Here is a 26879-nt window from a genome sequence, read left to right as displayed (position 1 = left end):
TTCAGAGTCACTGGAAAGGCAGACTGAGAACAACAACACAGTACAGGTGATTTAGCCTACCTGACATACTGTTTACATAAAAACAAGTTAACAGTTGGGCACCCAGTAAATTTTCAATGTTAAGACAAGGGAACAACACAAATCAATTCTCAGGCCTGTGAGTCTATAATGGCTAGGTCCCACAGTACAAAGAAAGTAACATGTTACAGACAAACGTCAAAGCACTGGGTTAGTCTGAAATTTTGCAAGCCATTAAAGTAGTTCTAAAACTTTTTGATAATCATTAATTGATATACTTCAGATCGAAGTACATTCTGTTCATTCAAACCTCTCCTGCTAAAGTGGGCTCAAGGTTAGTGAGGGTTATCCATCACCAGATCTTACTCATCTGTCACACGTTGTCACTGTGAAATGCTCTGCAAATATTCTGAGACTGTTATTTTTCTTCAACTTAGCACATTTTATTGTGTCTATGGATGTGTTTGATGGAGGTACTGATGAAACCGATGTCTAGGAACTGCTTTAAAAAAACCTACAGCCAGGTGCAGTGGCACACATCTGTAGTACCAGCACTCAGGACGCTAAGGCAGGAGAATTGTTGCAAGTTCAAGACCAACCTAGGCTACACAAAGTGAGCTCAAGACCAGCTAAACTGCATAGTGAGAACCTGTCTCAAGAAGACCAAAAAAGAAAAAAAAAAAAAAAAAAAAAAAACCTAATAGAGGAGAAAACTGCCCTTTTATAAAGATAGGATATGAGAAAGAATGTGATATCTACTTTAATTATAAACCTAAGTTTGCCAATATATTCTTCCCATGTTGCCTAACTCTACAAAAATTTCATTAATTTAGACTCACCTTCCAATGCAAAACTCCAAAACCTTCCCATTTGACCTCACTTCTGACTAGATTTCACTAAAAAAAAAAAATTGTACGTGAACTGAATTCTGGCTTAGTATTTACCTTAAGATGTTTCCAAGCACATCTGAAAAGATCATCTTACCAGTTTTTTCTTGAATTTACATATGGCACTTAATCTACAATACTAGTTAATACAAACCGTTTTTTAAATATTCAAACTAGACCTGCATTCTTCTCAATACACTGATGTTCCTGAAAGCCACTAGAGCATAAAGCTCATTGCAACTTTTTTCTATAGCCTCTTTCAAGGACTCCTTTTACTTTACAGTAAGACACTGTCTCAACAACAAAAAAGGCTTAAATATAATACATTGTGTAGAAATATAAATTTTCCCTGTAGTGATTTATAACAGCAGTAAACTCAGGGGACAGAAAGTACACTTTGGAGTTATACCTGCAATTCATGTTGTTAAGACAGGCTCATCTCTAAGTCACAGGAATCTTCCTGCCTCAGTGTTGTGTGTGAGGATTACAGGCATGTGCTACCATGCCCAGCCATATTTAAGCTTTTTAAAACTAACAATTTAAATGTAAATCAAAATTATAAATATCCCTTGTGCAACTGCATCATCACTAAAACTCCCAAAGTTCAAAATAATAAATCACAGGTTGAAAATATTCAACTTGAGAAGATATACTGGGAGTTAAGAGTAGTTTTCCAAAGAGGTGGCCTGACTTGTTTTTACTATTTACACCACTGCATTATGATCTTATAACTAGCTGGTATTTGTTGCTCAGAACTATTTCTGCGGGATAGTAGTATAGTACAGAAAAAAAGTAAGTATGGAATGAATCATAAATCCATCTGAAGAAGAATCCTTAAAGCGCTGTATCACACACTACTATGAACTAAATCTGATAAAACTGGAAACACCTCTAATATTTGCAAACTTAAGAAGGAAAATTTCAAACTAATTCAGCAGAACAGAAGAAGGTAATTTTGCCTGAGTATCAAGAAGTTCTAAACCTCTTGACTATTCTGCTATGTTATAACCTGTAGTCTTAATTAAATACTGTATCATATGATGTGAGTTTTCTTGGAATAATTTTAACTTCCTATAAATTTGCAAGCCATAAAAACTAAAAACAATACTTTTTCCAACTCCATTTTCTGATTAAGAGTATGCCAAAAGAGAGTAAGAAATCTCTACAGGCATTCAAGTTTCCATGATATCAAAGATCACACACATACATATATGGCTGTGTGTAGACACGTGTGTGTGTCTACGTGTTATGTATCATCTTTTCACTACTACGTTAACTTTTAACAGGATTATGACCTACTTCACCAACTCCCTAGCTATTTCTTGCTTAGTCATCTGTTTTAACCCATGTTTTCAACTTGGTTTCAACAGTCTTACTTATTTTGTTGCTTTTTTTATTAGTAGTAGTATTGTTATTTTGTCATACAAATAGCAACTAGCAACAACAGACTTATCCCTGACAGTGTTACCCAAGCTTCTCCTTTAGTCCTAAAGCCTCTCATCCAAGAACACCTTCTGATGACAGATCTGACTTGGGAAGTTAGTGATAGATCTCCCACAAGCTCCACATCTGATCATCCTATGAAAGCAAAAAGGATTTGAAGGACAGCACAAAGAGGAAAATGGACCTTCTATCTCCTCTACCCCTTGGGTCATCAATGTCCTTCTACAGCAAGACAATGAAGGGTGCCCACAATTCCTAGTTCCCACAAGAATTAACCCAACCATTCTGCTTTACATGTCTGCCATGGGCTTTCAAGCAATTAAAAAATGTAACAGAGTTCTTAAGACACAAAAACTGCCTTAACTCAGATCAGTAAGAAAATATGTACATCATATAATGTAAAGCAATGAATTTTAGTCAATGTTGCAGAAAGGTTGTTACTGTATAACACCAATATGAGTAAACTAACTACTTTCTAAAAACATTTTTAGAATGGCCTAGCTGACAGTCAAAATTTGCCCATAAATTCTTAACTTACATTCTAGTTCAAACATTTCTAAACCAAGTGTTTACTATAACAGACAAAAAGCAGACAATATATCTGGACCTATGCCTAAACATGAAAATGGGTCCACAGGCACACTCTTAACCATCTTTCCAAAGAAATATGTTTAAACGGCTTTACCATGCAGAGCTATGGCTTCCCGGAAGGGTTGCAAATCAGTCTCTACAGAGGAGCTAGTTTCCGCTGAAGTAGCTCTGTTAGGGGACACTACAGTCAGTCTTGGGGGAGCTCTAGAGTTTCGTGGTGGAGGAACCTTTCCACACAGGAAGCTGATCAAATCTTCTCTGCGAATAGTTCTTCTGCGTTTTTTAACCCAAGCCAACACATCCTTATTGCGTCGCTGATAGCCAATCTGAATTCCAATATCAAAACTTCGCTGATGGGTATCCACGCTTTCTATTAGGAAAAAAGAAAATGAAAAAAGATACATGATCAGTAGGGTCATACTATTCCCTTTAAAAGAAGGCCATTTTATAAGTTACCAAATAAACCATTAACAAAAACTCTCTCTCTAGATCTTTAATTTAGTAATCTAAAACATATTTTAGTCATGTTAGAAATACTACACATTTAAAATTATGTGGTCTAAATTCATAGTTCATACACAGTGCTAGGGTTCTATCAACATGCAAAAAACATATACCTCTCATTAGCCAAACTACCTAAAATAAGGTGTTATACTTACAAGTACTAACAAAAGCTACTGAGTGTTTATTAGTGTTTTCTAAGATTCGAGAGAAAAGCAACCATCTACCTTTACATAGGTGATGCTACTGTCTACTGTCTCCTTACAAGTGAGGAAATAGTTACTAAGCATTGAGCTAACTCAAGTCACAGAAAAGCAGGAATTGTGGCCATGCCCCGTCATCCTAGCAAGCCATGTCACTACCCTCCTCCACGAGTGAATTCTCATGAATTCTAAAGCAGGCACATCACATCACTCAATAGATGCCTGAATACTGCACATGACTCAGGCCACGCTCACCAGCATTCACCCTGTTTATTTCAGACACCTACTGACAGTTTCGGTACCAAGAATTAGAAATGCACTAGGCTACAGCAAACATTTCAGAAATAACAAGGGAAATTAATTCTATACGACATGAAAAACAAATAGGAACTTCATTCATTTCCTTGAATTTATTTCCATTTTGCTTCTAATTCTGAACAATTTTTTGTATCTCAGTTTCATTGCCTTGCTGTAAAATTCCCCAGACTGGATTCTTCCTATATACTGAACCTGAGTTTTATATAATAATCCCTGCCCTTTAATGGTTTTATCTAGTTGGAAAATACTTGAAAATTTAAATCGTTGCAATTTATTTCTAGTCAGCTGCTGAGCTAGCAAAAAAATCACTAGTACATCTTTGACAGTGTTGCTTTATCCCTAGACCTTCTATATAGAAGCAATGAGAAAGCTGGGCATGGTGGCACACACCTGTAATTCCAGCACTTGGAAGGCTGAGGCAGGAGGAACGCTGTAAATTCACAACCAGGCAGAACTACACAGTTGTTGGGAGCCGCGTCTGTGATAGTTCGCCTTACTTGGCGGACGTGCGGCCTGTGGTAAAGAGCAAAGCCTGAGGTAGATTACCCCTCCCATCGAATATGTTAGTTTCCTGCTTACCGCGTAAACAACTCGCTCAATAATAGTCTGCCTGGCAACTGATGATGTTAGCCAATCAGCTTGCCTTGCTTACTTTAACATGATTGGACACTGTACCCGTATATATACCGGTGCCACCCCTGGGAGGAAGTAGAAGCCAGGTAGAAGCCCGGAAGTAGAAGCCCAGAAGGAGCCGCGGAGAGCGGACCGATAGAGGCTTCGGGGCAGACTGAAGCACAAAAGGAGCCGCGGGGAGCGGACCAAAGGAGGCTTCAGCTGGGAGTGGCCCCAGGGCAGGCTGTACGGAGAAGAAAAATAAAAAGAAAAGGTTGTCCACTACCAGACTTTGTCGTGTGTCCTTCCGCCGGCCAGAAGCGACCGCGACATTTGGTGGCCCGCCCGGGGACTGATCACCCCCGAGACGTGACAGTGGACAACGCTCCAGTACAGAGCTGCGAGACAGGTGAGTTGGGGATAAGCCTGGGCTCTGGGTGGCGCGCACCTACAGGGCTTTTAGACTCCCCTCAGGCTCACGCGTAAGTGGCGGATTTTTGGGCCTCACGCGGTGAGTAACATATTAAAAAATGGGAAACATGCTAGGTAGCAACACTAAGAGCGAGGGTGGTTGTGGAGAAAGCTCTCAAGAGCTTACAAAAGTACGCAGGGTATCTGAGCAGGCCCAGTCAGGGAGCTCCCGAGAGGGGTCCGTCAAGGGGAACAGAGATACTGAGGAGGAGGACGGGGCTCTAGCCTCGGAGTCGTCTGACTCCGAGGACGAGGGAAAGTTGAATGGCAGGGAGGCCAAAGAGACTAGCTGTCAGGAGCCTAAGTCGCTCGATAAGGAGTCGGGTCTGCGGAGGAGTAGAGAGCTCCTGAACGCTCCCCGGCGCGAAAGGGAGGCAAAGCCTTCCGCCCCACCTCAGGGGCCGTTCCCGGAGGCGATCCCTCGCCACGAGGCGGCCGCGTGGGAGCTCCCTCCCCTTTCGTCAGAACAGGAAGTGATGCACGGGCCCCCATTCTCCGCCCAATCACGGCCGCCGTTTTATGCTCCGCCGCCGGCGGATCGGTATTTTCACAGGTGGCTTTGGCAGGGGAGACGCTTGTTTCATGAGGTACATCCACCACCTGGGATGGATAGTGACCCCTATGGGATATTTCCTGTACAAGTGGCTATAGGCCAGGGACGCAATGTACGGGAGCCTTTTGAGATAAAGCAGATTAGAGAACTTAAAAATGCAGTTACAACTTTTGGGCCGACTGCGCCTTACACCATTGCCATGCTGGAGAATCTGTATTCTGGGCCCCTCACCCCCGCGGACTGGATTCAGCTGGCGGGGGCGTGTCTGCCCTCGGGTGGTTACCTGGATTGGCGAGCCTGGTATGCAGAGTCCTCTGCAGAGCAGGCTGAGAGAAACGCCAATCGGGGAGACCGGGGGTGGAACAAGAGAATGCTTGTGGGAGAGGGTCGGCGCGCTGATGGTCAGACTCGGTTTCCCGGCGCTCTCTGGCGGGGAGGAGATAGAGAGCCATCCGCTCCGCCCTGGAGCTCTTTTCTAAAAGCGGCTCCCCGCCGAGAGGCCGCCACAGGAAACCCTCCCTTCCCTCAGCCGGCACAGGAAGTGACGCCCCGTTTCACTCTGTCGCGACCGCAGTCTTATGACGTCGCGCCGCTGGGCAGACGGTATTTTCATGGGCGGCTACTCTGCCGAGCAGGCTGAGAAAAACGCCGGTCGAGGAAAAAGGGGCTGGGGATTTAGCTCAGCGGCTTAAGCGCCTGCCTTGCAAGTGTGCAGTTGTTAGTTCGATCCCTGGTACCAATAAAAAAAAAAAAAAAAAAAAAAACGAAAAAGATAAAAATAAAAAATAAAAAATAAAAAACAAAAAGGGGGAGTAAACCCTCGAGGTTTGATCCCTGGTGATGTTTGGCAGATGGACATCACACATATACAGGAGTTTGGGACTCTTAAATATGTTCATGTTTCCACAGACACCTGTTCTCGCGTCATATTTGCAACAGCAGAAACAGGTGAAAAAGTGTCTAATGTGATCAATCATTGCCTGGCAGCTTGGGCCGCATGGGGCAAACCAAAAATATTAAAAACTGATAATGGACCAGCCTATATAGGCAAAGCTTTCAATGAGTTCTGCAAAATGATGGAGGTTCAATTAAAACATGGTATCCCATACAATCCCCAAGGTCAAGGAATCATTGAGAGGGCTCATAGAAGCCTCAAAGAAATTTTACAAAAACAAAAAGGGGGAGTAGGCCAAGGCCTGGCCCCAAAGGCACGATTATCCATGGCACTATTCACACACAATTTTTTAAATTTAAATAATGATAATTGCTCCCCAGCTGTGGAGCACTGCAACCCTTCCCCCAACCATAAAGGGTGGGTGAAGTGGAAAGATGTCCTACAATGGATGGGCCCGGATCCAGTGGTCAGCTGGAACCGAGGCGCGGTTTGTGTTTTCCCACAGGAACCGGGACGAGAACCACTGTGGATACCGGAGAGACTGACACGGACAACAAAGCCCTCGACTGAAGATCAGACCTGCCCTACCGGAGATCCATCACAGACCAACCAACAAGATGAATAGAAATAGCGGTAGCTCGAAATGGACAAGAAGATCCTCAGGCATATGCATGGCTTGCTCGATTGGCCCACGACCGAGTCTAGATATGGCGGGCATCCCTCATTCTCCTCCATAAGGTGACAATACACAGCAGGGTAGATGAGTCAATGACGGGTAAGAGCGTGCCTCCCCAGCACGACTCGACCTAAGCCAGGCCCTACCCCATCCTGCACGTAAGCCGCTGGACTGTTAGATGCTGCCCAGGTCTAAATTTCTCTCCGAGGGGATTTCTTTACGGAGAGGAAATGAGTGCAAGCTTGTGTGCATCCAGGTTCCGTCCAGTTTGTGCCTGGCCCTAGAAAAAGGACGAGGGCCTCAGGGCCTTGGCAGACCATGGCATGGCCAACCAGGGTCTAAGCCAAGGACCTACGGTGGGCCTACGCATAGGGCATAAGCCTCTGCACCCAGTCCAGGAAGGGCTACGATGCGCACATTCATAAAAAATAAAATAGGGGGAGATGTTGGGAGCCGCGTCTGTGATAGTTCGCCTTACTTGGCGGACGTGCGGCCTGTGGTAAAGAGCAAAGCCTGAGGTAGATTACCCCTCCCATCGAATATGTTAGTTTCCTGCTTACCGCGTAAACAACTCGCTCAATAATATAGTCTGCCTGGCAACTGATGATGTTAGCCAATCAGCTTGCCTTGCTTACTTTAACATGATTGGACACTGTACCCGTATATATACCGGTGCCACCCCTGGGAGGAAGTAGAAGCCAGGTAGAAGCCCGGAAGTAGAAGCCCAGAAGGAGCCGCGGAGAGCGGACCGATAGAGGCTTCGGGGCAGACTGAAGCACAAAAGGAGCCGCGGGGAGCGGACCAAAGGAGGCTTCAGCTGGGAGTGGCCCCAGGGCAGGCTGTACGGAGAAGAAAAATAAAAAGAAAAGGTTGTCCACTACCAGACTTTGTCGTGTGTCCTTCCGCCGGCCAGAAGCGACCGCGACACACAGTGAGTTCAACTGCAGCCTAAACTACACAAAACAAAGCCTTGTCTCAAAAAAATAAATACAGGGGCTGGGGATTTAGGTCAGCGGCATAAGCACCTGCCTTGCAAGCACATGGTCATGAGTTCGATCCCTGGTGCCGGTAAAAAACATAAATACATACATACATACATAGCCCAACATGATTGCTCACACCTGTAATCCCAACACTCAGGGGAGGCTGAGGCAGGAGGATCATTGAGAGTCCAAGATCAGCCTGGGCTTCATGGCGAGCTCAAGGCCAGTCTGAACTACATAGTGAGATCCTGTCTCAAAAATTAATAAATTAATAAACGAATAAAAAGATATATGATTTCTGGCTGTGATCTTTCTCCTTCAAAATACCTTAAAATAGAAAGGACCCAGACTAGAATTCAGCATTCACTGAGAACTTGTGGTATGCCATAGAGTATATTTCCTTTTCCTTATTTCAATCTTACAATTTTGAAAAAGCAGATCAGTCCAATTTTGCAGATATTAAAAACAGGTCAAGAGTGAAGGCCAGGTATGGTGGTGCACTGTCTATAACCCTACCACTTGGGAGGCTGAGGCAGGAAGATCACCAGTTTGAGGGCTGCCTGGGGTAGGTTAAGTGATTTCAAGGCCATACTGAACTATACAGTGAAAGCCTACCTTAAACAAACAAACAAAAAAAAGTGAAGTCATTTCTGTAGTGCCTATTAGATGATGGTAAACTCAACAAAATAAACCAGTACCCACTAACTTCTCATTTCATCATAGATAAAGCAGTCATGAACTCTACCACTACCCTGCCTTTTTTCTTTGGTACCAGTGACCTAACTCTAGACCTTGTGCTTACCAGGCAAGCACTTAAGCCACTGAGCTTAAAAATCCCCAGCTGTGAACCCCATTTTAAAGATAAAGAGTATTTATAAGGACAATACAACTCTTTTCTATCTCTTAAGAGAAAACTTTCAAGAAAATCTACCTTAAGATGATAAACTAAGGTAACTTTGAAAAGCTCTATCTGAATCTTCAATGATTCTGAGAGAGCTGGAATTGTTAACAGAAAATCAAGTCATTGAGCAAACTAAGCCTATTCTACAGATTTAGAAAGGATAAAGGTGAAATGTACAAACCTAAAAGTAATGTGGTCTTTTGGGGTGGTTTTGTTTTTGCTTTGTTTTGGTCTTTTGAGACAGGGTATCACTATGCAGTTCAGGCTGGCCTCAAACTCAGCAATTCTCCTGCTCCAGCCTCTTAAGTGCTGGGATTACAAGTATGCACCGCCATGCCTAGCTTAATGTGGTTTTTATAAAGCTGCCCTACCTAAAGAATTATTTTTAACCAAAATCATAAGAACAAAACTTATTTTTAATTATTTTTTTAAAAGATGAGGAATATATGTGGACTATCAGCTACTTGAGAAGCCAAAGCAGAAGATCACAAGTTCAAGACCAGTGTGGACAACTCTACAAGACCAAGTTTCAAAAGGAAATTTTTTTGGGGGGGGGACTGGATTGCAATGAGGGTGATCAAGGCAAGTCCCACTGGGCAACTCAGAAAAATCCTGCCTCAAAATAAAAAGGGAGGGGATTGTAGCTCAACAGTAGACAGAATGCCCTGGTGGCAATTCTCAGAGCCACCAAAAAAAAAGCCTGTGGATATAACTCAGTGTTACCTGGGTTCAATTCAATTCCCAGTGCCTCCAAAAATAAAACCTTTTAGACAAGAGACCACAAGAGGTGATTTTTCTTTTAGACTTAGAGCTGTGGAGGGAGGCTTGGTCATGTTTTGGATGGTTTCAATTGGGGACACAAAAAGTACCAACAGGGCTAGGGATGTAGCTTAGTAGGAAGCACTTGCCTACTCCGAGGCCCTGGTTTAACTGGTCCTGGTGGGGTGAGACAAAGGACAATAGTCCCAACAGTCAGCTACACACTAAGGGCTAGCGTTCCCATATACTTAAACTACACACTGAAACTAGTTTCTTTTTCTTTTTTTTTTTTTTTTTTTTTGGTCTTTTTTCCTTTTTATCGGTACCAGGAATCGAACTCACACTGCAAGGCAGGCACTTATGCCACTGAGCTAAATCCCCAGCCCCTGACTAGTTTCTAAGGCAGAAAGTTACATAATAAGTTATGGAATTATGCAATTCAATCACCTAACCTTAGAATTTCTGAACAAGTATCAAAATCAGAACCAAGTAACAGCTTGTTAGTAATCAAGTATTTTAAGCAAGCACAGTTATGCATGCCTGTAGTTGCAACCCTTGAGAGGCTGAGGCAGGAATATCCATTTGAGCTGGAAGCCAGCCAGCAACACATAATTAAGAGCCTGTATCAAAAAAAGAAAAAAAAGCCAGCACATCTGTAATTCCAGCACTCAGGAGGCTGAGACAGGAGGATCACTGTGAGTTCAAGACCAGCCTGGGATACATAGTGAGTTCTAGCCTATACTACATCGTGAAATTTGTCTTTAAAAAAAAATTTTTTTAAGGCATTTTGCAAATGCTTATTTACAGACTAGGAGTTTGACAAGGGGAGAAAAGCAGATGCAACATTTAAGGTCTTCAGGTACATGCTTTCCAATGATCTGAGCATAACTTGGTTTGATATCATTAACAACATACTCTGAAAGCCACGTCCAATTTATCATACAAATTAATACAACCTCAGTTATTTCCCTAACCAGAGTCTCCCACTGTTGCTATTTCTGCCATATTTCATGAGTAGGACTTTTTTTTTTTTAAGGAGAAAAAGAAAAAGGGTAAAAATAATACAAAATTTTAAAAATAAACAGTAAGAAATCACTAGTTAATAGATTACATATTCTCATCTTAGAAATAGTTGTTCAAGTTACAAAATTAAAGCATATAATGTGGACTTTCAAATAGTGAGAGTGCAAACAGTTGTTCAATGATCCAAAAAAAACACTCAGTAATATGGTTATCTATCTTATACACTTAAACATATATGCAGTTATAACCTTTAGAGCACTTTCTTTTCTTTTTTTCATTGACAATTACTCATTTTGGGTTTTATTACTCCCACAGTTCTTATTACTTTTTTTGAAGAGAGTAAAACCAAATGCAACATATCAGAACAGAGTCAGTCAAATCAAAAGGATGAACATAATAGATAATGTAAAAACAAAATATAAGGTGATCAACAATGGTTATCATACTGCCTCTTGCTATTTTAAGAATAATTGTCAGTTATAATAAAATTGAACTAAACAGTAAAGAATAAAACCAAAGCATTGGAGACATTACAGGACTTTAAAAGAAAATAATAGTCAACCGGAATAGGCATCATAATGATTCTTATTGTCTTCACAGTTATGCCTATGAGTAGGACTTTTAAAACAGTTGTCTGGTTGAAAATAAAAGTCTTTCTCAATCCTGGAACTAAGTGGGAGAACTCTGAATGCTCACTGGACAATCTCAGGCATGAAGAGATTACACTTTCTGTTTTTCTCAGACAGGGTCTTGCTCTATAGCCCATGCTGGCCTCCAACTCAAAATCTTGCCTCAAACTGCTGCAATTACATACCACCAAGCCCAGCTAAAGAGACTACATTTTAATGTAATTCTGGATCATGTATTGTTCAGTAAATAATAATCATCTATACACACAGAGACAGCCTCACAAAGGCTCTAAGTCAAACACTGCTTTAAACATACTTGAACCCAAACAACTAGACACCTAAATTCTAGAAATGGACACTGGCCCCTGACCCAAAACACTGGAGTACAGAAAGTATGGGACAGTCTTGGGTCCAACACTATTTTATTAAAACCAAAGTCACTTTGGAAAGGATCATAAACTTGAAGGTCAAATGAGTTCCAAGATGCATTAAAACGTTAATGTAGCCTTTAACTACAACACATTACTTTCCTCCCCCCAAAAAAATCTGATTCATACAGTAGTCATTGTACATGTCCATGATTAATTTTTTAAATGTTTTTCATATAAATCTAAAATTGTATTCAAGGGACAGCAATATAGCTCAGTTGCACAGCGCCTGCCTCACAAATACAAGATTCTGAGTTCAATGTCCAACACCAAAAAAAATTGAAATTAAATTAAAAAAATAAAGATTGGATTTTTTAAAAAAATAAAATTGTGTTCAAGAGACTTTAGGTTTACTCTTCCCACCAGCAGAGGTTTGGGGTAGAGGTTGTCAGAGGAATGTACAGAACCATACTGATTCTAAGGTGAAAACCAAATGCCAAACCTTAAGTAATACAAAAAAATTATACTGCTGTATTTCTCAGTGCCAGGGATGAACACAGACAAGGCCTCCACATTACTTTACCACTGAACTATTCAATGTTTGATTCTTTTGTTTTCTTTTTGGTTTTTTGAGACAGGGTCTCACTATGTCAATCTGGCTAGCCTTAAACTCGGGACAATACTCTTCCCCCAGCCTCCCAAGTTTTGGAATTACAGGCACGCACCAACATACCCAGCCATGTCTCCTGATTCTTGTAAGTCTATGTGAGAAGTTATTCCAAATTTGTAAACAAGGAAGTGAGGCTCAAAGGTCTTTGTCCAAAGTTGGATAAGTGACAAGAGTTTCTTCTACAAGCTATTTCTTCCCCAAACAAAAGCAGCTCTCTCATTTTCCTTACAGAATCTACAAGTCATTAAGCACATGGTTAGATGACAGAGCAACATTTCTAAGGAATACTTCTATTTACACAACACTTGAACATCATTAAATTTAATCATCCTGTCTAGCAAAGGGAAAAAAATGTACTGTTGTATTAGGAACACAAAGATCTAAATCAAAACCATAACAAAGCTGTTTTCCAGGGTTGGGGATGTATGTCAGTGGCACAGTGCCTGCCAGGCAAGCATTGAAGCCCTGAGCTCAATTCTTGGAATCAAAAAAGAAAACAGGGAGAAAAAAAAAAAGTTTTCCAATTGTTTTAAGAAAATGATGTCTGCTTGCATAAGATTCCATCATCTGGGAGGCTGAGGCAGGAAGTCAGGCATGAGTTCAAGGCCAGCCTAAGCTAAAGTGAGACCCTGTCTCAAAACAAAACAAAAACAAGCCTGTCAATTCCCTAAGGAATTAGTAAAAAAAAATTAAGCCTTCAGTACCTTCTCACTTCTTATACATTAACTTAATCTTCGCCTAGCACATAATGTTACAAAGAACAGCCACCAAGGGGAGACTCATAGCAGCCATTGTGTTGCCTGCCCAGCTTGAATCTGTCCTCCCCTTCTAAAAGATTCTCCAAGAGTTTTATTTGGCTAGCAAGCACATGCTGAGTGTAGCTCCTCTACACTTGCTCCACGGCACAAAATGTAGCTTAGTCCTATACTATCTATGTATCCCCATACTCTGATTCTAGGTAGGCAATGATCCTATCCTAGCTCGGCAAGAAAATGGGTTCTTCTAAGCTTCTGGGAGTTACCTCAAGAGGTAAGCCACAAGTTCTTCTGCTGGCATGAAAAAGCCAGTCTGCACACGGAGTGCACACACATATGCACAAAGATACATGCCCATGCAAAGGGGAGAGACCTGTAAAGCAGAGGTGCCTTAGCCAACCAACTAAATCCATCCTATCTGCAGCACCCAAGTTAGAAAGGAGTCCCTATCACTCAAGCCAGTCTGACTTGTCTTGCAGTCAAATAACCCTTCTCTTCCCAAGACTCCACTGCCAACCCAACTGGAGACTGAACTCAGGGGCTTTTTACCACTGAGCAACATTTCTAACAACTTCAAACTTCTTTTTGCAACAGGTTCTTAACTAAATTGCCCAGGCTAGCATCCAAACTTGCAATCCTCCTGACTCAGCCTCCCAAGTAGCTGGGATTACAGGAATGTGCCACTGTGCCTGTCACTTTTACAGAAAAGATACAAATCAGAAAATGATTACATTTTATAAAAATCTACAGACAACCTACCAATGGGGGCATGACAAATGACTGAGACTAGCCAGGAGTGGTACTGAATGCCTATAATCACAGCATTCAGGAGGCTGAGGCAGGACTATCATCCTGGATTCAAGGCCAGCCTGAGCTACACAGTGAGTTCAAGACCAGTCTGAGCAACACAGGAAGACCCTATCTCAAAAAAGTAACCAAATCAAACCAAACCAAAAATCTTATTGAAGATGAAGGTTAAAATTAAGGCCTAGGTTTTCTCACTATAATTTGTAATAACATATTTAACAAAGTTTCAATGATCAGGAATAATTTTTTGTAGCATGGAGAGTTAAGAACTCAGTGTCTGTCTCAGATCCTATGCTTTCTCTGACCATTTGCTTACAGTCATTTATTTGGTCCCTCAGTTTTCATTACGCTCAATCCACCTTTAAGTTCTATGTAGGCCCAAAATGGCCACTGAAAACATAGTAGGAAGAAACTAATTTCATGACACCGTATTATTTTTTTCACCTGTCAATTCTATTTAGGGAAATAAGGAAGAAAACTATACATCACTATGCTTATTCAACACACAAAAACTTAAAAGACAAAAATAAACCAGAATTAGTTCCCTTAATATTAAGCACTGTCCATAGTTAAAAAAAATGCAAAAAATATTGAAAAGTTGACCATAATGCAGTCAACACTTGGGAACTCACCATATGCCAAGTATAAAACTAAAAGCTTGTACTATAATTAATAAGTATGTAGCCCAATTAGTTAAGAAAACCAAGGAGCACAATAGTGAAATACCTGGCTCCAACATACCTCCAGAACCACACAAGGAACAGCATCAAGTTCTGAACCCAGATGATCTGGCAATAGACTTCAAGACCCTTGACTAAAATGAGGCTAGTCTTCTACAAGCACTGCTAAAGCACAGACACCTGAAGCAAATGATGTTCTAGCGTAGGGATGGTGAACCCTATGGCTCACAAATCAGGCTATTTTACCATCACTGTTTTAGATTTTTTTAATGTGTGCAGTATTAAGGGAAAACTCTCAGCTCTATTCAACCAATGCTTCAAATACACTTCAAAGAAAACAAGAATCAAAGAAAGATATTTAACGGCTGAGAAAGAGAAATCATGTGGCCATACCAGAAATCCCCCAGCACTTGGGAGGCTGAGGCAGGAGAATCTGTGAATTCAAGGCCAGCCTGGGCTACATAGTGAGACTCTGTCTCAAAAAACCAAAAAACAGAAAAAAGAAATGAGAAGTAATAAAGCTGGGTGTAGTGCACATGCCTGTATCTCCACCACTCTGAGAGCCAGAGGCAGATAGATCACAAGTTCTGGGCAACTCAGCCAAGAACTCCCAAAATAAAAGACAAAATATGGGCTGGGGATGCACATCAATGTGAAGGGCCCAAGGTTCAACCTCAACACCAAAGGAGAGAGGAGTCAAGCACCTGCTCCATGAGGGCACCAGCTCTCATTCCAGGCTGTCCTGTGAGGATATCCTTGCCCAAGGGGGAAACCACCAGTCCCAACTTTAGGGAGCATTCATTCACAAACAATGCTTTCCCAGGAGGAATCAAGAGACCAAGATGGAAATCAGTCAGGTGGGCTTATGAAACAAACCTAGAGCTAAAAAGGTATAGATGAATGGTAGAAAGCACATACCTAGAGCCAGGCATGGTGGCACACCCCTATAAGCCCAGCACTCAACTCTGGATGTTGAGGCAGGAGGATCTTGCAAGTTCGAGACCAGCCTGGGCTACAGATTGAGCCTGCCTGAACTGCATGGCAAGACCGTCTCAAAAAGACAAAGAAAGAAAATAAAAAAGAAAGCAACATGTCTAGCACACACAAGGTCCTGGCTTTCACAGAGGATGGGAAGGTACAGGCTTGGTCAAGTTTTTCCCAAGTAAGCATCAACTCTAGCTAGGTTAAAAAAGCCACCTCAGTAACTTTTCATTCACTTCTTTGGTTCAAGCTATCAAAAAATATTCTCAGCCAGAGACCCAATAATGGCAAAGAAATACCACCATCTTTGGATTAATCCTATCAATAACCAGCATTCAGGACTTTTCTCTTTTCCAAAAAAAGAAACAAAAGTTTGACCCCTACTATCTGGAATCAGAAGACTATGCAACACTTCATTTTACTGAATCTTTTCCCCTTGGCATTGAGAAGACAACACCAACTTAATGTTCTCTTGTAAATCCTTCTAGTCACATTTCTACCAAAACAACCATCGGACATTTTAACTCTTCAAAAGCCTACTGGTAATTCAAGCCTACTGGTAATTCAAAGGAGGCATCTACTGTGTTTTTACCTAAATTCTAACCTTCGTACATGAGGATTTTAGGTATCAAGAGGCTGCAAAATGAGCCAAATTTTGCTTGCCAGTTAAGTAAAGGAGCCCCATCTTCCCCTCCATAAATTACATTTAAATATTTCATCAAAAGTTTAAAAAACTTAACTACTACTTAATGCTACATGCACCTGTGACACTGTCTTGCTAATTTTATTAACTTTATTTAAGGCAACAAATGATTCTAACAGCTGTACTTCTGTTCTTTAAAGACCACTCTGAAAAGGAAGAAGGTATAAGAATCTGAAGAGTACTATTTATTCTCCTCACAATAATGGGGAATGGAAATAAGCTCTTGTACCACTACCAAATTCCACAAAACATAAGTATTCCACTCCTATTAGGTAAAAAGGGATGTTTCACGCTTAAAAAAAAAATGTGTAACTAGACCAGATTATACAATCCAAGAACTTTGCACAATACTTAAGATAAAATTAATGTTCCTGATTAAATTTTCTGAACAAAAAAACTAGTAGAAGTACACACATTTTTAAATGAAGCAAATTAAGGATGATTTCAGAATTCAGCTTCTAAACCTTTTTATAGTGTTAGCATTACTAAAGAACTTCTAAATCCTAGAAAGATAAAGATCTATTCAGTACACAACAGCTAGAAAACATTAATATTCACACTGTATGTATGTGGCTTAGACTGAGTCTGACACACAGACAACACTGAAAATGTAATGTTTTCCCTTTCAATCAAACAGCCACAACAAAAGCAAAAGGATAAACCTAGTGCTGTACTTCTATACAACAGAATACTACTCAGCTAATTAAAAAGTCCAGCCAGGCATGGTAGGGCACACCTATAATCCCAGCACTCAACTCAGGACATTGAGGCAGGAGGACCGATGAGAGATTGAGGCCAGCTTGGACTACACAATGAGTCCAAGGCCAGCCTGAACTGCATAGCAAGACCTTGTCTCCAAAAAAAACCTTTAATAACTGCCAATATGAACTCAAAACATTACCCCAGGTCTACCTCAAACACATTATGTTTAGTGGAAGTCAAAAAAAAAAAGGCTACAGACCACAAACTCTAAGGGAAATCTATATGCATTACATTGCAGTCAGATCAGTGGTTGCCAGGGACAAGGTGAGGGAAGAGATACATTCTGATACATCAAAATCAGTATACATCAAAATCAAAGTACCTATTTTTTTAAACTATACATGTTGAAACAGTGATCTTTTTACTGTACACAAATTATACTCCAAGAAACTTGAGTCTGTAAAAAATTCAGTTAAACATTATTTTACTAGAACCACTCTTAAGAAAAACCTCAACACCCTCAAAGGTACCTATGGTTTTAAAAAGTCATTTATTTAGTAGTCAGCTACATAAAATCAAAGTCCACTACTGAGGCACCATTTAAATTGTTTCCCTTTTCTCAACAAAGTGAAACTATTAGTTCCTCATTCCCATCCACAACAATTTAACAGTTCCCAAACCAGACAGCACACCTGGAATTGCAGCACTCAGTCTGAGGCTGAGGCAGGAAGACTGCTTGGAGTTTAAGGGCCAGCATGGGCATTTTCAGGCAACCTGAACTACATGGGAAGACACTCGTTTTTGTTTTAAGAAGAAAAAAAAGAAAAATTCTGGAAATTAATTCCCCTAGCCAGGAATGACTCAGGAGGCTCAGGCAACAGGATCACCATGAGTTCAAAGCCATAATAAGTTCAAAGCCAGCCTGAAATACACAGTGAGCCCCTATCTCCAAAATAAACCCCTCTTCCCTCAAAAATAGTTTATTGAAGAAGTTTTTTAAGGGATGTGTCCTACAGAATAGTGCCGCCATTTGCATACTCTTTTTGTTTGGTCAGTTTTGGTTTTTTAAACAGGATCTGCCCCTGAACTAAGTAGCTCCAGGCTGGCCTCAAACTCCAAGTCATCCTCCTGCCTCAGCCTCAGTTTGAGTGCAGGGATTACAAGCCTGTGTCACCTCACCTGGCCATATGCATATTCTTAAAACAAAAATTAGGATCTAAATTCAAGGTGATATTGTATAGTCTATCTCAATCTATTTTTTTATTTGTGAATCACACAAAACTCCATCATTGTTAGCAGCCCCTAAAAGTTTTTAATGCGTTTAATTACATTTTTATTAACTAACTCAAATCTTTTTTCATAAAAACCTTGCCAAATGTCAAAACCATATTTCTAAATCTTCCCTATCTGTTAAGGCACAAAATCCAACCTATGTCGGTAAGAGGGCTCAATGGGCAAAGCATACTTCTGTGTACCTCTCTGGTCATCACAATATGGGGGAAAATGAACCCAAGAGGGCACAAGAAAACATGTATACATACATCAATTCAATACTAAAGACTTCCTGGCAAAACTTCCAATCAGATACACCAGAATTTGATGTGAAATATGATGAAATCAATAAATGAGAGCAGATGTTAAACATACACACCATGCTCCCCCAGCACCTCTGTGGTACAAAAACAAACTCTTTCCAAAAGAATCATGTCTCACCCAACTTCCAGCTCACGGTCTTCTCAACATGTGACTAAAAACTGCAGCTGGAAAAGTCCTGGCTGAGTGGTTAGGGGCTGTCTTAAGACACTGAAGGATAACCACTAGATTCCAACAGCAGCCCCTCCTTTCAATGATGGCAAAGGAAAATGTCCCCAGACAACGCCATGCGTGCCCGGGAAGGAGGAAGGCACTGAGGGTGTCAAAATTGCCTTTTGATCCAGCTAGGACAACATTGAGATTCTCAGATTGCAAAGTAAGTCAAGGTTAGCGGCTGCACTTGGGAGCAGAAAACACGGTCGAACACAGGACACACACCCTGCCGCCCCCTCCCCTTCACCGGCAATGCACCAAGGTTATCTTTACCTTTGTAGAGATTGGTGACAGCAGTGGCTGCGTTTTGGAAGGGAACCCAAAGAGAAAGTCCTGGCTGCTGACATACTCGGTCTGAAAACAAACACCAGAAGAAGAAAAAAAAAAAATCGAAAAACAGAATGGACACAAACACACGCACAAGGACATAGAGAGACACAGAGAAAGAGACATGGAGAATGTTATTTGGGCGTCAATCACTCCGGAACGGCCATATTAGGTTTCGCCATTTTGTTCAAGGTTTCGGGATCCCAAAGGTAGCCAAGGGCCAGGATTGAGGGGGTCGCGGCGGGGTGGACGGCAGCGTGGGGCTGGGGGCAGCAGAGGACCCGGCCGGCGCGGGGAGGCACCCCTTGCAGTCCCCGCCCCGAGGCCGGCTCGGGGCACAATGGGGCCGGCCGGACGCCTTCTTCGCCATTTTGTGGCGGGGGATCCTCCCGGGGCCTCCTAACCCCGACTCGGGTCCCAAGAACCCCTCGGCCGCGCCATCAGGGGATCCCCTCCTCTGCGGGGCCCCTCCCCCGGTATCCTCAGTGGCGCCGCCTGCCAAGAAGGGGGCGGCACGACCACTTGTCTCTAAGGCCGTCGCCCCCGCCCCGTGGTCCCGCAGGGCGCCGGGAGGCTGCGGGTCCGAACCCGCTAGGCGTGGATAGTGTCGGGTCGGGTGGGGTTGGACCCGGCCGGGCCGAGCCGGGCCGGGCCGGGCCGGGCCAAGCCGGGCGGCGCCAAGATGGCGGCGCGGCCTCACCTTTGTAGAGCTGGGCCACGGCGGTAGCCGAGTTCTGGAAGAGGTGCCACAGCTTCTGCTGCTTGTGTTCAGGCTGCGCAGCGGCCGCTGCCTCCTCCTGCAACTCGGGGGGCAGCTGCTCGTCCTGCTCGGCCTCGGCCAGACACTGCCGCTCCCACTTGGAGAACCAATGCTCCGGCCCGTGCTCCTGGATCTCCGCCTCGCCCTCCTCCTTCCGCTCCTCCATCCCCCGCGGCCTCCCGCGGCCTCGTCGCCGCCGCCGCGTCCTCCTCAGGCGGGGCCTCCGCGGGAGCGTCGTCGTCGAGCGGCCCAGAAGAAGGAGCCGGCAGCCGGCGACAGCGCCTCGCGGCGGCCTGGGACTCCTACGACCCCGCCCCGCGACCCCACGCAACCCTAGAAGACCCCCGCCCCAGGCCTCCCTTTTCCCCGACCTCGCCGGAGGTCGCTGCGGACCGACTCAGCGCCGCCACCCCTCGCCTCGCCCTCCGGATCTCTTCTACCTCCCCCCCATAACGCTGCGGTCTCCCCGGCGTCGCTGTCGCCCGCCGAGTCCCCCGCACCACCCGGACTGTGCAGCCGAGCCCACCCCAAAGACTGAGCGACGTCGTCGCCGCCGCCGCCGTCTACGCCTCTGCGGCTGCTGGCCTCCGCCCTCCCCCGCCCACATGCTGACTGGGAAGCACCGCCCCCTCGGCCGCGGCTCCCCGGGGCGGTTGGGACGAGCCTCGCTCGGAGGGCCCCCATTGGCTCAACCCAACCGGTTCCTCGTGCCGGCCCTAAACATTGAGTTCTGACTGGCTGGACCGGTTGTCTCCCTAACGTCACTAATGGGCGAGGAAAAAGTAAATGTCAGGAAGGATGAAGACGGAAAGGAGGGGGAGGAGTTGACAGCGGTCGCATAGGAGCTAGCCAAGGGGTGGGGAATTTAGACGGGGAAGCGCATGCGCATTACTTTCTGTCCAGCCAAGGGGCGCCGGTCCTGAGTCACGTGACGCGACTGGGCGACCGCGCCCGACGGGGGTTTTTTCCGCAGTTTCCAGGCCCCTGGGATGTGAAATAGAGTGTAGAACGTGAGCGCTCGGCGGGAGAGGCAGGGAGAATGCGCTGCGGTCCTCTCATTCCGACCCATTAGGCTTTCAAAGGTCGGGAGGGGGAGCTGGAAAAAGCGAATAAAACCTTCAGTTTGTGTTCAAATTTGCAGAGCGCTGTCCCAGCTTTTTATTCCGTCGGAAGGGCAACTTGAGAGTCCGATCTTGAAGGAAAGGCCAAGGCGCGCCCAGCTGTCTTTCAGGCTTGCTCCCGCTGGCGGTGTGACACCCTGGGGACACTGTGGCCCGCTTCCCGGAACAGCCCCGGCCGCCGGCGGGAGAGGGGCGGGGGCCTCCTCTGGGCCTCCCCGGCCGACGCCCGCACCTGTCTCCGCGGGCACCCGCCGGCCCGCGTGCGCACCCATCAGCGCGGCTCCTCCCGGCCGGCCCGGGTCTGCGAGCGCGGCCGGGACGCGCGGTGACCGCACAGAGGCCGATGGCACCCCAACCCCGCGGCCGCCTGCACAGTCAACAGTGCACACGACCGACCTGGCCTCCCCGCCACGGTCTTCGCCTCCCTGGCCCTCCCTAGCCCGGTGCCAGCCGCCCGCATCGGCTCGCCTGGCGCTTGTTGTGGACACTGAGCCCTCCGGAACCTCAGTTCATTCCTCAAGGCTTGGTTCCGGTGGGTCTAGCGCAGGCCCAGCCTACTCTGCTGTTGCTGTTTCTGCAAACGCCGGTCACTGCATGAGACGTGTCACGCCTTTTCAGTTCTAAGAGGGCAGGGGTCTTGTCAGTCTTGTCCCTAGCTGCATCGTCAAAACGTGTAACTAAGGTGAAGAATAGGGAGGACCGAGATGACGGTGCCATGGACGCGCCAAGCCTGAGAAGAAGATGTAGAGTGTGCTGATAGAACTAGAAGTCAGGCGACTGGAATGGGAGATGAACGGGGGCAGGGCACTTCTCAGCAGTATAGTCACACGCTTTGTTTTACAGCAAGTGTACCGAAAACATAATAAATTGTGATATGAAAAATTAAGCCAGGCATGGTGGAACATACCTGTAATCCCAGCACTGGCAGTACTGAGGGGAAAAGGATGTCAAATTCTAGGCCAGCCTCATCTACATAGCAAGAGCCTATCAAAAAAAAAATTTCTAGTCTTGTCAATAGTATTACAAAAACTTGCCTCTGTAGATCAAATAATTGGAGTTGAAAAGTGTGTCTTGTGATTGTGGTGATTACTTTTCCAGTTTGTCTTTTTTTTTTTTTTTTATGTGTTTTTGTCTTTCTTGCAAAGTATTTTTTAAATGGGCAGATCTTTTACTTTATCCCTTCTGAGTTTTGCATAGGACTAAAGAGGCTTTCTACACTTCAGTTCTTACACACCTGCTGGGCGTGGTGACACATTGTATGTAATCTCAGCGTTTGGGAGGCTGAGGCAGGAGAACGCTGTAAATTCAAAGCCAGCCTGGGTTATATAAAGTACAAGGCTAGCCTGCACTATGTAATGAAACCTTGTTTCAAAATCAAACAAACAGGACCAAGGTTTTAGTAAACTGCACAGTGCCTGCCTGGCAAACACAAGGTCATGAGTTCCATTTCAGGTACCAAAAAACAATAAAAACAAAAATCCCAACTGGGCATGGTGACACACACCTATAATCTCAGCATGTAGGAGGCTGAGGCAGGAGGATCACTGCAAATTCGAAACCAATCTGAGCTAAAAAGTGAATTCAATCCCCAGTATCAAAAATAATAATAATCTAGTACTAATTTTAAGAGCCATGCAAGGTGGCACACCCTCTAATCCCAGCACTCAGGAGGCTGAGGCATGAGGATCACTGTGAGTTCAAGACCAGCCTGGGCTACAAAGTGAGCTCAAGGCCAGCTTGAACTGCATAGCAAGACCTTGTCTCAAAAAGAGGAAAAACAAACGAAAAACAATTCACACATACACATGCACACAGTCTTATTAAACTGCTTCATTGTCAATTTGAACTCTTGAGCTTCTTGCTTTGGCTTTCCTAGGAGCTAGTGTTACCAACATGTTCCATGGGATCTTTTTCTTCCTTTCTACATCACCATGGTGCTACAAATAAAATTCAGGATATCTTTTATAGCATGGTAGGCAAGCAGTCTCCATCACTGAGCTATATGCCCAGCCCACTCAATTTTTTTCCCCCCCAAGCACTGAGAATTGAACCTAAATCCTTTTGATCAAATCAGTAAGCTACTCAGCCTGGTTTGGAACTTGTGCTTCTCCAGCTTCAACCTCCAGAGTGCTGAGGTCACAAACATATGCCACCACATCTGGCTTCAATTTTTTTTTTCAAATTGTTTTTAAACAATGTGGTGGTGCATATTTGTAAACCTAGCAATGGGGAAGCTGAAGCAGGAGGATTGCCATGAGTTTGAGGCCAGTCTGGGTGAACTGTGTTCAAATTCAGCCTGAGCTGCATTGCACAGTTGCACACACACATAATCCCAGCATACAAGAGAATCACCACAAGTTCAAGACCAGCCTGAACTACATAATGAAACCCTGTCTCAAATATATATGTGTGTGTGTGTGTGTGTATATATATATATATATATATTTTTTTTGTGTGTGGGGGGTTTTTTGTTTGTTTTTGTTTTTGAGGCAAGGTCTTGCTAGGCAGTTCAGGCTGACCTTGAGCTCATTTTGCAGCCAAGGCAGGCCTCAGATTCACAGAGATTCTTCTGCCTCAGAGTCTGGAGTGCTGGGATTACAAGTAGCACCACCATGCCTGGCTTATTCTACATTTTTTAAATTACGTTGAATTCACAATGAAACAGAAGCAACTCAAATGTTGTGGTACATGCCTATAATTCCAGAATTCTGGAGATTGAAATAGGACGCTTACAAGTTTGAGCCCAGCCTGGGCAATTCAAGACTTAGGCCTTGTCTCAAAGTAAAACAATAAAAATAAAAGGGCCTGGGGATGTAGCTCAGTGCTGCCTGGGTTCAATCCCCAGTAACACTAAAATTTATCTATTTCTTTATTTTATGAATTACCTGCTCAAATTTAAGACCGATGTTGTCCTTTTTTTTCCTGTCTTTTGGTTTTTGCTTTTGGTTTTAGGGCAGGGAGATGAGACCAGGTCTCACTGTGTAGTTCACACTGACCTTAAATTCGCAGCGTATCTCCTGCCACAGCCTCTGAAGAGCTGAAATTATGAGCATGAGCCATCATGGCAGGCTCACTGCTTCATCTTTGAGAACTCAACTCCTGGCTGGGGTTTTTAAGGAAAGAAAGCTGCTCTTGTTTTCACCTAATTCAGACTCAGTGTGAGAAGGTTCTGACCCTGACCTTTCCTTGCACAAACATCTGTGTGAGCCATAGATCCAAGAAGCAATGAATTTGAATAGCATAAATGCTGGCTTTCTTATCAGGACTGAAATATATCCCTATCTGACTGCAATGGTTGACTGATTGTGTCAATTTAAGAAGTTTAGTTAAGAGAAGCTAACACAATCAGATCTGTAGTTCTACAACCTAGGGAAGCTTGTCACCTGGATGGTATAAAGGGAAAATAAGGAAGGACAGACCTGCTTCTGTTCTTTGGAGGAGCTCCAGTCTTCACCTTCAGCTTGGACATCATCTCCTGACCTCCAGCAAAGTGCAGATCCTTCAGCCTTCCATCATAGACTCTTCATCCTTCCATCACCCACCCATCGGCCCTTGATACGGACTCCTATGGAACACTGCAGTAAGCTCCAGACATTGGCCTGGATCCTTTGGTCTCTAGCAAAGCAGACATCCTCTGCACACTTCTTCATCCAACTCTGTGGCTGACCATCATAAACCAATCCTGAAGTCCACTTTATATGCTTTAATTTTGTAACTTGAACAACTATTTCTAAGATACCAATATGTAATCTATTAACTAGTGATTTCCTATTGTTTTTTTCTGAAATTCTGTATAACTTGTACTCTTTTTCTGTTTTTTTTTCTTTTTCTCCTTAAATAAAAAAAAGTAAAAAAAAATCCTGCAATTTCTTACACATTTGCATACTTTATGTTATATTTGTTTCTCTAGTAAAACCCTGACTGATACACTGCCATATGTCACAGACTCTAAGCACTACAGATCTCTATTTTCAACTCTCCAATCTTGTGGATCATGAAATTTGATAACTTTAGTCTTTAAGCTATTATTCACCAGCTTTTCACCTTATTATCCGTGGAAACATTATCAATGGCACTTGGAATGGAGGGATGCTAAGATGACAAACACACCACCCATGCTATGGCCAGCAGTCACCAAGTGGAGGACATAGTCTGTGTGGAGGCTTCTGTCCACGCTGCCTGCTGCCTGCCAGAAGATCTCTCCTGCCCTTGGTGGTATTCTTAGACCGCCTTATGATCTGCATTGCAAAATAGCTCTTTTGTCTTTTTTTCCTTTCATGAATGTGTGTATGTGGCACTGAGGATTGAACCCAGATCCTTTCCTTTCAGCTACAACACAAGCGTCTACGGGGGTTTTTTGGTTTGGGTTTTGGTTTTGGTCTTTTGAGACTGGGTCTCGTCTAGCTATGCAGTTCAGGCTGGCCTTGAGCTCACTTTGTAGCCAAGCTTGTCTTGAACTTGCAACAATTCTCCTGCCTCAGCCTCCCAAGTGCTGGGATTAGGAGCATGCACCACCACACGTAGCCAACACAAGTGTTTTATTTTGTTCTGTTTTGCTTTAGATAGAATCTTGCTATATAGTCAAGATTGGCTTTAAATTTGAAATTCTGCCTCAGCCTCCTGAGTATTAGAATTATAGAGATGTACCAATACACTTGGCTACTGCTTTATTATGTGTGTGTGTGAGAGAGAGAGAGAGAGACAGAAAGAGAGACAGAGAGACAGAGACAGAGAGGGAGAATTTCTATATGTAGTTCAGACTAGCCTGGAACTCATTATGTAAACCAGACTGATTTTGAATTTATAGAGATACTATCTCAGTCTCCCAAGGGCAGGGATTACAGAATATGCCCCACCACACTTGACTTCAGTCATTTTTTGTGGGGGTATGAGGAGACAAGTTCTTGTTAAAATGCCCACACTGGGTTTGAATTTGAGATCTTCCTGCCTCAGCCTCTCAACTGCTGGGATTATAGGGCATGCATCACAAATTCCAGCTATGGCTGATTTCAAACAGCAACTTTGTTTTTGTTTTTGTTTTTTGAAACAAGGTCTTACTGTGTAACCCAGGTTAGCCTTGAACTCACAATGATCTTCCTGTATCAACCCACTGAGTGAGAGAATTACAGGCATGCACCACCATACCCAGCCCACCACCAAAAAATATAGCCATTGAGTTTAAATTTTTTTTCGGTGCTGAGGATCATGCCCAGTGCCTGGAACATGGGAGGCAGTACTCTAACACCATATCCTCAAACCTTTTTGTTATATACATGTTTTCTTTTTTAACATTTGTCAAATTATGAAGACAGTATAGATTTATGCCAAAAAAGTAAAAATAAACCTGACATGGGGATGCATGCCTGTAATCCCAGCACTCTTAGGAGGCTAAGGCAAGAGGATCACAAACTGGAGCACACCCTAGAGTTAGCAATTTAGAAAGATTTTGTCTCAAAACAAAAATTTTTTAAAGGGAAGGGTGGGTACTGGGGAAGTAGCTCACTGCAAGGGCCCTGGATTCAATCCCTAGTCCCACAAACAAAAACAATTGAGCATGTGATGGGATATATACTAATGGAGTCCACTCACTTGCTTCCTTCCCAATATCCATTCTACTACTATTCTGTGTTAACAGAGCCTAAATTTTATTCTAGTGGGCAGTGGCTGGTTTAAAACTACATTTCCCGGGGCTGGAGGTTTAGCTCAGCGGCATAAGCACCTGCCTTGCAAGCAGGC

At 43.7% G+C, this 26879-nt stretch overlaps 1 protein-coding gene across 3 annotated transcripts in view; it reads right to left on the bottom strand.

The window, feature by feature from the left end:
- Positions 1-20594, bottom strand: part of Hapstr1 (HUWE1 associated protein modifying stress responses) — a 32703-nt gene extending 12109 nt beyond the window's left edge. Inside the window, exons 1-3 of one of the 3 annotated variants that reach the window (XM_063226503.1) lie at positions 19963-20586; positions 19209-19289; positions 3034-3309 (exon numbers count right to left, since the gene is read on the bottom strand). In XM_063226503.1, coding sequence (XP_063082573.1) covers positions 3034-3309; positions 19209-19289; positions 19963-20188 — 583 coding nt within the window. In that variant the 5' untranslated portion in view covers positions 20189-20586. Of the gene's footprint in view, positions 1-3033; positions 3310-5588; positions 7663-19208; positions 19290-19962 lie in introns of those variants that run through there. The other 2 variants (XM_063226502.1, XM_063226504.1) reach the window with 2 other exon arrangements.
- Positions 20595-26879: the final 6285 nt, after the last annotated feature.

The sequence above is a fragment of the Cavia porcellus genome, unplaced genomic scaffold (assembly GCF_034190915.1).
Source record: "Cavia porcellus strain 051 isolate PalLab524CR breed Dunkin Hartley unplaced genomic scaffold, mCavPor4.1 scaffold_16, whole genome shotgun sequence".
Classification (NCBI taxonomy): domain Eukaryota; kingdom Metazoa; phylum Chordata; class Mammalia; order Rodentia; family Caviidae; genus Cavia; species Cavia porcellus.
The sequence above is the reverse complement of the archived record's forward strand: the minus strand, read 5'-3'. Positions and strand labels throughout refer to the sequence as shown.